Below are 12,321 nucleotides of genomic sequence, written 5' to 3' on the forward strand. Positions count from 1 at the left end.
GGGGGATGGGGGGAGGCATGGGAAGGGGGGGGGGGGAGAGGTCTTACTTGCCATATGCACTTTTTGGAAGTGCACAATCACTGTTGCAGCATAAACAACAGGGCAAGCAGTATTTTTGAGTACCATTCGCAGTTCCCACCACGAGCCGTACCAGCAGCGTATGTTGGCACCCCGCCATATCGTCTGCATAGTTCTGGCATCCGGGTGGGCGACGCCCGAGGCTTGGCATTACGCCGAAGCTGGATGGGAGGCGTCTGTGGCGGGTGCGTGGGTAATCTAGGGAAGGTAAGGGAGGGTGGTTTGCGTTGCGGATAGACTGTATGGTAGAAGGGCGGAGAGGGAAAGAAAATAATAAAATAAAACAAACCCAAAAACAAGAACAATAACAACAGGGATTAGGCGTGTACGAAAGAGTGGTAAAAACGGTGTTTTGTAAAAACATGGCAGCCATTTCACACACGATTTAATTATTTTAAAGTTTGATTGGAAATATTCTGGAAATGTCCTAATCAATCCAATGAAAACTATATTTGGAGAACTTCTGTTAGCCAGAGATTATGGAGGAAAATACAACTTGTTGGGTATTGATTTTAATATGTCAACCAACAGGTCGATCTGCAATGCAAACAGTTTGTGGGTTTTTTGGGGGTTTTTTTAAACAAGGTCGAATGAAATGATGTTTTGTGTAAAAAGTTCCTCTTACATAAATGCAAATGGCTGGGTTTATATCCTGATGGTGAACACATGTATATATTGTGGAAGCTAAACAGGTATAACTAGGATATGATGGTCACATGGTGTGTATATTAGACCATACCTAGTCCAGGTAGCAGTTGCAGTCCATACGCTGTGTGTGCCAGTTGTAAGAGGCCTGCAGTCGAAAACCAGACATCCAACTGAGTCGACATTGCAAAAAGAAAGTTTTATTACCATTAACCAGTGAGCGTCTTTTAGCAGTTATATCAGCTCAACAAGGCACTTGTTTAGGGGAAAATAGAGAAATCTTGTTTCCGCTTTGTTGGTGTAAGTCACACATCGGGTGGCCTTCTCTTTTAGGATTTCTACAAGACCCGATTTTACACCAGAAAAGCCCTCTTGCTAAGTGGAGCAGAACTTGTTCAAAACATGAACACACAACAAAATGTCCTTGCGCGGGCGCACTGGGAAAGCCATCGTGTTCTTCCTTTAGGCCTCATTTAGTAGCTACTGTTACTGTCCCTTAAAAGACGAAAAAACAGTTGCGTTTTCTTGGATTTTCTGCACAACTTTTGCAGTGTTTAGTCTGGCCTTGGCTGCACCGCAGTGCCCTCCCCCACCCAGCGCCGTCTGGCAGCGCCGCTCACAGCAGCTGTTAGCCCTTCAATGGTGGTCATAAACCTCCCCTACGCGCAGCGCCAGACAGGCCTGACCTTGATTCTCAAGCCCTGCTCCCCCTTCCTCCTCCTCTTTTAGTCCCTCCAGTCCTCTTCCAACTGTCTTTTGTCTCCTTTTTATTATTTTTTTCTTGCTCCCCTTTCCCTCCCCCATTGGGCCCGCATCTGAACTGTTCTCAGAACCGCTGCCAGTTCTCTGATTCAGCTTCTAACCCCCTGCTGTCACATACCATCTTCTCTGCTTTGCTTTGCTGTTTCTCTCTCTCTCTCAAATGGGAATTCTGATTCTGTTTATAATCAAGAGTCGAGTTACCAACATGTAGGTAGTTTAACGATTCTACCCACACACATATTTATGTGAACTCTTGTGCAATTTGTGGTCTGCCTTTCTGGCATTTCGTACTTTTCTTTGCTCCATGTGCGTTAATCCCATAAGGAGCCGTCCAGTTATTACGTAGACAACAATGGTGAAATGTATGACGTCTACCCACTTTCATATGCTTCCAACTCACTTTCACCATTTCTAATAAAAACCTTATTTCCCTTCCTTGCCCCGTTCCTTCCTCCCTCCTCTTCCCTCGTCTCGGCTTTGCTACCCCCTCGTCCCCCAACTCTGGTATGTACGGAACAAATATAGCTACGTTTAGTTTCTTTCTCCTAATATGTGAACCTGGACATGCATAAAAAATATTTATTAGTATCCCATGGCTTAAGTCAAAAATGTATATAAAAGATACAGTAGTCCAAGAAACACATTTGAAGTTTTAAAATAAACATTTACATTATTAGTGCATTAAAAACTAGACGCACAGTAGAGAGCACACCTCCACCAAGCTGAACAGGTTACTTGTTCTTGGCGCTTAATCAACTCATCCATCTAGTTTTGTCATAACGCATCCACAACTTTTTGAAATATCATGCAAAAGAGGGTTTCAGTACCCATGATGCAGTGCGCAGGCACCCTATTGGCTGGCAAGATAAACAAGGCCAAATAATTAGTGTATCCTTCCGTTGCAGTAAGTCAGAATAACGTGATAAATGTCCTACATTGTGGAGCTGCTGATGCTATCGTTGCCAGGGAAGTGAATATAACCAACATGGCGGTGCGCACGGAATTGTGGGATTTCGCTGAAAAGCCTCCATAAGCTAGTACTGTACGTCGTTTTTGGCCCCATCTCTCAATGGTGAAGAATCACAATTCTCGTATCCGGATCGGGATCTTCACCAACATCAAATCCATTCATCCTTGTCACACACCTAACCTGTCCACCAAGTTTTGTCCGAATTTGTGCACACCTTTTTGAGATATCCTGCTTTATAGACAGACAAACAAAGGTGAAAAAAATTGATGAAAAATTAATGAAACACCCTGAAACTCGAACTTGTTCTGTCACTTATCATATTAAGGCCTTGCAACAAGTATCAGTTCAATATGTTAAAGGGTAAGGGGGAAAAGTCTGGAAAACCACAGGTGGGATGGACAGACGGACGGACAGCAAGCCTATAGTCCCCTCCAGTGAAACCAGTAGGGGACTAATACCGTTGGTGTGTCTTGGACTATTATGAGTACCATATATATATACATATACAGTGCATTCAGAAAGTATTCAGACCCCTTCACTTTTTTCACATTTTGTTATGTTGCGGCCTTATGCTGAAATCGTTTAAATTCATTTTTTCCCTCATCAATCTACACTTAATACCCCATAATAACAAAGAGAAAACAGGATTTTAGAAAGTTTTGCAAATTTATTAAATAGAAAAAACTGAAATATCACATTTAGATAAGTATTCAGACCCTTAACTCAGCACTTAATTGAAGCACCTTCGGCAGCGATTACAACCTCGAGTCTTCTTGGGTATGACGCGACAAGCTTTGCACACCTGGATTTGGGGATTTTCTGCCATTCTTCTCTGCAGATCCTCTCAAGCTCTGTCAGGTTGGATGGGGACCGTCGGTGGACAGCCATTTTCAGGTCTCTCCAGAGATGTTCGATTGGGTTCAGGTCAGGGCTCTGGCTGGGCCACTCAAGGACCTTCACAGAGTTGTCCCTAAGCCACTCCTGCGTTGTCTTGGCTGTGTGCTTCGGGTCATTGTCCTGTTGGAAGGTGAACCTTCGGCCCAGTCTGAGGTCCTGAGCGCTCTGTTTCAGGTTTTCATTAAGGATATCTCTGTACTTTGCTCCATTCATTGTTCCCTCAACCCTGACCCGTCCCCCAGTCCCTGCTGCTGAAAAACACTCCCACAGCATGATGCTGCCACCACCATGCTTCACCGATGGGATGGTATTGGGCAGGTGATGAGTGGTGCCTGGTTTCCTCCAGACATGACGTTCAGAAATGAGGCCAAACAGTTCCATCTTGGTTTCAGCAGACCACAGAATCTTGTTTCTCTCAGTCTGAGAGTCCTTTAGATGCTTTTTTGCAAACTCCAAGTGGGCTTTCATGTGTCTTTCACTGAGGAGAGGCTTCCGTCTGGCCACTCTGCCATAAAGCCCAGATCGGTGGAGTGTTGCAGTGATGGTTGTCCTTCTGGAAGTTTCTCCCATCTCCACACAGGATCTCTGGAGCTCAGCCAGAGTGACCATCGGGCTCTTGGTCACCTCTATTACCAAGGCCCTTCTCCCCTGATTGCTCAGTTTGGCCGGGAGGCCAGCTCGAGGAAGAGTCCTGGTTGTTCCAAACTTCTTCCATTTAAGCATTATGGAGGCCACTGTGCTCTTGGGAACCTTCAATGCAGCAGAGATTTTTTTTGTAGGCTTCCCCAGATCTGTGCCTCGACACAATCCTGTCTCTGAGCTCTGCAGGCAGTTCCTTCGACCTCATGGCTTGGTTCTTGCTCTGATATGCATTGTCAGCTGTGAGACCTTATATAGACAGGTGTGTAGCTTTCCAAATCATGTCCAATCAATTGAATTTACCACAGGTGGACTCCAATCAAGGTGTCGAAACATCGCAAAGATGATCAAGAGAAATGGGAGGCACCTGAGCTAAATTTCAAGTGTCATAGCAAAGGGTATGAATACTTATGTAAATGTGATATTTCAGTTTTTTCTTTTTAATAAATTTGCAAAGCTTTCTAAAATCCTGTTTTCTCTTTGTCATTATGGGGTACTGAGTGTAGATTGATGAGGGAAAAAATGAATTTAAACGATTTCAGCATAAGGCTGCAACATAACAAAATGTGAAAAAAGTGAAGGGGTCTGAATACTTTCTGAATGCACTGTATATATATATATATATATATATATATATATATATATATATATATATATATATATATATATATATATATATATACATACCATACCGAGAATTTCTAAACACCCCCCCAGCGTCCATCCAATCCTTGTTCTACAACCTTTCAATTTAAGCCAAGATTATTGATAATTAATGCGAAAGAACTAAAGGAGTTTCAATAAAATTGTTTTTGAAGACCCCATGTGTAAAAAAAACAATTTTCGTTGGTGTCCACTGCCGGCTGTACTTTTGAGCAGGAACACTACTTGCTGCTCGCCCCTAATTCATATCTGATTGAAATGTCGACACAGTGCACCACCAACTCATTAACACTAAGGTTGTATCAAATGATCTCTGTAGGTATTGGTCATCATTAGTTTGCCATTTGGCAAAACCACAGCTTTTGACATGACATGGCGAACACTCTAAAAGGCTTCTCGAGGGACGCTTTAATGCACTTGGAGATTAATATTTTACACAATTGGCGCACAACGGACGACGGGGCATTTCGAAGATGAACGTGCTGTTGAAGGTTCATCACCATGATGCTCCATTGAATGGAGACCTGGAGATTGTCGTGACCTTGGCCTATAGCCTGCGAGTCGAGGTTGAGGTCGTCAAATCATTTTAAAATTGAGAGTTGTGGGTTGTCATTGCCATTCGGTCCCATTGAAGCAGTGGCTTTGGTATTGTGGCACCTGCTCGCCATGCGCACACCGTCGAGCTTTCTTTGCTGAGACAGCTTTACCATAACTTGTTTCTAAATAACTGTTTGCGAGTGTGCTCTTCCAATAAGTCTACAGTGCTGTGCTAAGGGGGTGGCGGAGAGGACTGGGTGGGGGAAATGGGTCATGTGCTGCATCACGTGATCAATCTAATTTGCAGCTCAGGTGAAACCCAATCCAGCTGGGCAGACTTGTTCTAATGAAATATTTAGGGATTAAATGGGCTGGAAGTATAACCTCGAGGTACACACATTCGTCTCTCTGTCTAGCCCGGGTTTGAATCTCAACCCAGCTATAAATTGCCATCCTGGCATTTCACATGCAGAATGTTCAACTCTTGACCACTCATCGGAAGATCTTTCTTCCTCATATGTAGTGATTTAAATCGACTCCATGGGACTGGCTCGATCTGTGGACTTCCCAACCCGGATTTCTCCCAATGCCAAATCGTCCCTTCTGGACTCGGTGATGACTAACGTCCCCGCGAATGTCTCCTGCTCATCCTCGGCTCCGATTAGTTGACCTGATCATATACTTATGAGAGTCAACGTCTCTCTGGCTATTCTCAGACGGATTCCTCAATGCCAGTGAGTCTGGCATTTCACTCAGGCAGATTGGCAGGGAATGCCAGCAGCCATCACATTTCAGGATCGGTCTCCCATATCTACTGCCCCTGATGTTAACCCAGCCTGGGAATTCTTCCACAGAAACCTGCTCTCTCTCATGCACAGATTCATCCCAACTCATGTTCAATTTTCCTACCCTTCTTCCCGCTTACAGGATTCTTACAGGGGACACTGCATCGGAGGCGCAGCAAAGCTCCCAGCCAATATTGCTATCCGGAGCTATGGGTTGCATAAGAATGAAGATAGGAATTAAATGTACATCACTGTTTTTACAAATTGTCTTCTCTTGATTTTTTAAGAACATGACATTTAACTTTTTTTTGTGGCACCTGTTCATGCAATTGTCCTTCATTTTTATTGTTACAAATGCATTTTTAACTTACTGGAATTGGAGTTCCAGATGAGGTATTGTCATCATGCATCGTCCATCTGTCCGTCCGTCGCTTATTTCAACTTTTCCGGCCAAACAGCTGGGCCGATCTGGCTGAAATTTGGCAGCAAGATTCCGCTCCTTACTTGTAACGGGGATTGCAAATAATCTTCCGGTCATGTGACCAGAAGCGTGTCAAAATGGCTCACTTAGTAAATTCCTTCAAAAATCTGCTTCTCCAGACCCACCAGTCAAAATGCTACCAAATTTGGGTTACATTAGGCCAGGGTAGGGATGTTAACTTCCGGAGGTAATGCCGACCACATGACTGGAAGTCTGTCAAAATGGCCGGTTTAGTCAATGTTTTGGAAAATTGCATAATTTTTTTCAAAAACCTTCTCCAGACCCACCAGTCAGAATCTACCAAATTTGGGTTACATTAGGCCAGGGTAGGGATGTTAACTTCCGGAGGTAATGCCGACCACATGACTGGAAGTCTGTCAAAATGGCCGGTTTAGTCAATGTTTTGGAAAATTGCATAATTTTTTTCAAAAACCTTCTCCAGACCCACCAGTCAGAATCTACCAAATTTGGGTTACATTAGGCCAGGGTAGGGATGTTAACTTCCGGAGGTAATGCCGACCACATGACTGGAAGTCTGTCAAAATGGCCGGTTTAGTCAATGTTTTGGAAAATTGCATAATTTTTTTCAAAAACCTTCTCCAGACCCACCAGTCAGAATCTACCAAATTTGGGTTACATTAGGCCAGGGTAGGGATGTTAACTTCCGGAGGTAATGCCGACCACATGACTGGAAGTCTGTCAAAATGGCCGGTTTAGTCAATGTTTTGGAAAATTGCATAATTTTTTTCAAAAACCTTCTCCAGACCCACCAGTCAGAATCTACCAAATTTGGGTTACATTAGGCCAGGGTAGGGATGTTAACTTTCGGAGGTAATGCCGACCACATGACTGGAAGTCTGTCAAAATGGCCGGTTTAGTCAATGCTTTGGAAAATTGCATAATTTTTTTCAAAAATCTTCTTCTTTAGACCCACCAGTCAGAATGCTACCAGATTTGGGATACAACATTATCCCAGGGTATGGATGTTAACTTGCGGAGGTAATGCCAAACACGTGAACGGAAGTTTGTCAAAATGGCCGACTTCGTCCATTTGTGGAAAATCGCATAAATTCCTTCAAGCATCTTTTTCTCCAGACCCACCAGTCAAAATGCTACCAAATTTGGGTTACATTAGGCCAGGGTAGGGATCTTAAATTGCGGAGGTAATGCCGATCACATGACGACGTCTGTCAAAATGGCCGGTTTAGTAAATTTTTTGGAAAATTGCATAATTTTTTTCAAAAATCTTCTTCTTCCGACCCACCAGTCAGAACGCTACCAAATTTGTGTTACTACATTAAGCCAGGTCCCAGATAAACTACAGGTCTAGTAGCCCTAATTTTAATTTCCACCCAATTATACTTCGTTTTTTTTTCCTTTTGTACTCCTACTGCTTAGATTATAAACTCGTGTTCGAGAAATGATAAATTTGATTTTGCCTTGTTTTGGTGCACTATCACACGTTTGAACAGAAGAAAAGTTGGCTCCACAGGCTTGCAGTTCGTTCCCTCTGAGTCTTTAGGCGGCACATCAAACCTTTTGTTCTCATATTCTTTCTGGCATCCAAAACAAGCTATTCTGGCATCCAAAAAGATTAGTCTGTGGCCTCAAAGGAAACTCTGAAAGCTTTTTCTTTCTAACATGTGATCGCTACTTGAAAAATTGTCCTGAATGTATGCATGACGTATCGTATATATCCTCCATCAAACATGTCATTCCTAAAAAATAATTAAATAAATAAGAAGATGCCATTCCTTTGTTAAAATCATTTAAAAGCAAAAATAAATCGCTAAAGAGAAGAAAGAATAATTTTTCGCCATTTCACGGGTATTATCTCGGACGGAGGAAGCATAAGGCAATCGGCAAGTGTCTCCATTGAAATCGCCTCTTTATCCCTTGAGGATTCCATTGAAAATGTCCTTCAAAACGACTCCTGGCAGAGCAAATGCTTTTGAGCTTTTCTTTTACACGTCATTTCCATGTCCATCACAGACCACGACATGACAACAAGAAAGGAAATGATTGAAAAAACATTTCTGGACCCTCCATTCTAACAAAAGTTAGATGAGTGTTTTTAGAATACCTGTTGCCAGACCTGATTACCTTTATCAAACTGATGACCTCCAGGTTTTTTTTATTTTATGCAATTCATGTCTTAAAGCGTTCCATTTCCTTTTTATGGTACTTTTGAGGCCCTGCTGTTGGACAGCTCTGCAAAGGGTGACAACGTTGCTGGTGTTACTAACGTTGAGCTCTGTAGGTTAGTTGCATTTTCAGTGTTTACGGAAGTCTCTCAATAACCATTTTGTGTGATGCCAATTGGAGCATCAATGTTACATTTCTGAGTCGTAAAGAGTGGACACCTGCTGCAGTAGTTGTAGTGATGTGATGAGAAGCGACCAACGTTGACCGAATGTAAGCACTGTGGATGTCGATGAAGGAGGCGAGTAGTGATCTGTGTGTATTTCTGTGCAGCTGAGATGCAGTTCCTCCACATCCTGGTGGTGTTGCTCGTGCTGACACTTATTGTTGTCCTGCTGTCGTGCTTGCTCAGCCACTACCGACTCATGCAACGCCTTGCTGGCCGCTGGCAACACCAGCACCAAGACCTGACAAGCACAACCACAACCAACTCGACGGTGAGTTGCACGCAGGGCTATGACTCTAAGTGTACACCGACAATAAGGCCAAAAAATATATATTGCTGGTCTCTGGTCAGACCAAAGTTCCAGAATTGATGCGGCGATGCGGTTTTTCTTTTTTCTTTTTCTTGTTTGAAAAGCATGGATTGCACATATAGAGGTTTTTTTGTGTCCTCATGCCAAGCTTGCGGTCCTCTTCATCTGCTGTGGCGCCGTCCAGAGAGAAATTAAAGACAGCCAATGGGACTTGTAGGCCTTTTTTTGTAAATAATGAACACAAGCTTAAGTTATTTTAAAATGTATTTATTCTGAAAATCATTAAGTTCTTCAAGCATATTATAGACTGCCATTCCGATCTCGAGATCGCCTCGCCGTACCGTCAAACATTCCAATGCGTCCATCGCGTCAACACTGCGCATGCGCAAGTGGTCTAACAGGGCGATGGTCTCCCACGATCTCTTCTCCCAGTCCACCAGATTATCACAGACACTTACAACTTCATGACAAACGAGATAGGATCCAGGCCTAACTAACGAGATCACCCAAAGCTCTCTAGGCCTTCTGGTTGCTTCACACGAACCCGACAAAAACGTCTTCGTTTCAATAAATTACAATATCCAGCCGATAGAGGCCTTGCATCGCGTGAGCGTCGTCCATGGTAACCGGTTCCGGCCGCCATTTTGGGTGGCATAAACAACATGGCGGGAAAGCTGTCGTTTGATCAGACGGACCTGTCAGTTTACGCCCGTAGCTTGCCCGTTGAGCCGTTTTCGCGGTATTGCGAGAAACTGAAGCTGTGTCATCTGCCTGTGGACCCGTCTGGACCCACAAGTACGCCACACGCACTCCACAGTACACACACACACTCCACACGTATGCCACACGTACGCCACGCACACTCCACACATACACCACACATACACCACACACACCACACGTACACCACACACACTCCACACGTACACAAGTATGCCACACGTACACCACACACACTCCACACGTACACCACAAGTACGCCACACACACTCCACACGTACGCCACACACACTCCACATGTACGTAACCAAATGCCTAATCCTGCTTTTCGCTTCGCGAGCGAAGGTAACAACCTCATGAGCCATATTCTCACCTGAGAGCTGCAGTCAAGGCAGCCATTAAACCGTTTTAGCGTTGTGTCGTCCAAAAAACGGTAGAATGACAAGCCCGATCCCTTATGAAATCGGGATACACAACCGACAGCACAACAACTCTTTACCATCGTGTTGGGGGCAATTTATGTGAGACGAGTTTCAAATTGCCGCCATGACGTATGGTGGCAGAAGCAATGTTTTGCCAACCAAGCGGTCACGTGACTAAGACGATGACGTCACATGCAACTTCCCGATTGGATTCATGACGTCACGGCACACATAACTACTTATATCTTTGGAACGGCTGGCTGGATTTGGACAAACTAAACGCAGTTTTGTAGGGGAGGACCGTGCGCGAACGTCGATACCAAATTTGAAAAAAACAATGTTGACGCACAGGGTCAAAATCGATGCGCGCGCTGACCAGAACCCGGAAATATATTTTTCTCGGCCTAACAGTGATGACCATTTACCTTTGAAATACTTTGTATTCAGGCTCAATAATTTTGATCCGTAGTAAATTCTTGGCATTCGCATGAAAGTATTACCCATGGACCAGCTGGCAGGTAGGCAAAGTATTTCGCATTACCAGCTAGAATGGCTATCAGTCGTGTTAGGTATACTGTTGCCAGAGATAGCATCCGCAGATAGGCTAGTGATAGTTAGTTAGGCCAGGGCAAATGCTTACACTGTGTTCACACAGATTTCATCCGTACTCCTAATCCGAGGTTCCAGACGGATTAACGATTCCGAAGCTTCGACTTTTCAACTTCAGTTCGCACACAGCTCATGTTTTGACACTTCGGACTTCATCTGAAGCAACCTGTGTACACCCTGCTGTGGATTGTATCAAACTTATTGCATCTTTGGCAAACAAAAGTAACAAGAGTAATGCTGTAGGTTTGTTTAAAATAACCAATTTCGTTTTACGCCTCATTTTTACCTGCGACATGTCACAGGTCTATAAGAGCTTCGTGTTGATGTTGTTGTGGTTCTTGTTTGGGGTCGATTTTTGAAATGCGCACCCATTGGTCGGACAGTTACCAGACCACACCCATATCTGTGGCTTGACTCCTCCCACCATAGTGCCGAGGCGAAATTATATGGCTGCCATCTTTTTTCCTGGTGGGCCTAGCACATTAGACCTCTGCTGATTACACACTGTCCAGCTTTGTTGCATCAGCTTTCCATTTCCTTCGTTTGGGTCAAGTGTTGGATTATTAGTAAGGTTTAATCAAGCCTGTACATTCCTCCTGAAAAAATAGCGTTACGTAATTTTTGAACGGCGTCATATGCGCGTTTCCCAATCGGCCCATTGCCGGATTTTTTAAGCCAATCCCATTGCGCTTAATGACAAAGTCCCGTACCTCGAATGACAACGTACAGGTTTTTATGAACAAAAGGTTTATTACCACAGAGAGAGTGGGAAGGTGGATACTTGCATGCTAACTGAATACACCTCTATACTAGGGTGGTGCTCAAAATAATTTTTTTAAAATATTTACTGGGACATGGCTTTATGTTGTTCCTTTTGTTCCAAAATGAAAAGACACCAAATATGAAAGCAATCTGATTTTATTTAGGGGTGCCACATCAGCCTTCAAACTAAAGGTGTCTACAAAACTTTTCTATATATGGATCGAAAGCAAAACCAGAAGTTTGTTTTATGAAAATCCACCCTCCACTCACTTTCGTTGTATTCTAGCAAACACAAGTTACAATAGCTGTACAAATAGCACTATATTGCTATGAAAACTCAAATTCAATGATAACAATCCAAATGTTCAGTTCATAAAATGAAGAGACACCATATCACATAATATTAAAAAACCCAAATATAATGAGAAATGTAACTCCTATTTCTGGGCCTGTTTCACCACTGTTGCCTTCTTGGCATCGGGGTACATCTTCCTGTGAGCAGCAACAACTTGGAGCAGAGCTTGCTTTTGCTCTTCATCCTTTGTAAGGAGCTTATTGTAGTCTTGTATCAATGCGACACCCCTTTCTGCCCTGTCGTTCACCACGACTAAGCCACTGGCGGCTTTCTTTGCTTCCTGAAAGCTGGTTTCTTGCTCCCATGAACCAGGATCCT

The 12,321-nt window shown here is 43.6% G+C and overlaps 1 protein-coding gene across 4 annotated transcripts in view; it reads left to right on the forward strand.

Annotated features, from left to right (window-relative positions):
* LOC137434518 (protein TMEPAI) overlaps window positions 1-12,321 on the forward strand; it is a 78,267-nt gene that overhangs the window by 21,267 nt on the left and 44,679 nt on the right. For 2 of the 4 annotated variants that reach the window (XM_068127619.2, XM_068127618.2), the window contains exon 2: window positions 8,933-9,096. In XM_068127619.2, the coding sequence (XP_067983720.1) occupies window positions 8,933-9,096 (164 nt within the window). Of the gene's footprint in view, window positions 1-6,058; window positions 6,220-8,932; window positions 9,097-12,321 lie in introns of those variants that run through there. The other 2 variants (XM_078785620.1, XM_078785619.1) reach the window with 2 other exon arrangements.

The sequence above is a fragment of the Myxine glutinosa genome, chromosome 10 (genome assembly GCF_964187855.1).
Source record: "Myxine glutinosa chromosome 10, kmMyxGlut1.1, whole genome shotgun sequence".
Classification (NCBI taxonomy): Eukaryota; Metazoa; Chordata; class Myxini; order Myxiniformes; family Myxinidae; genus Myxine; species Myxine glutinosa.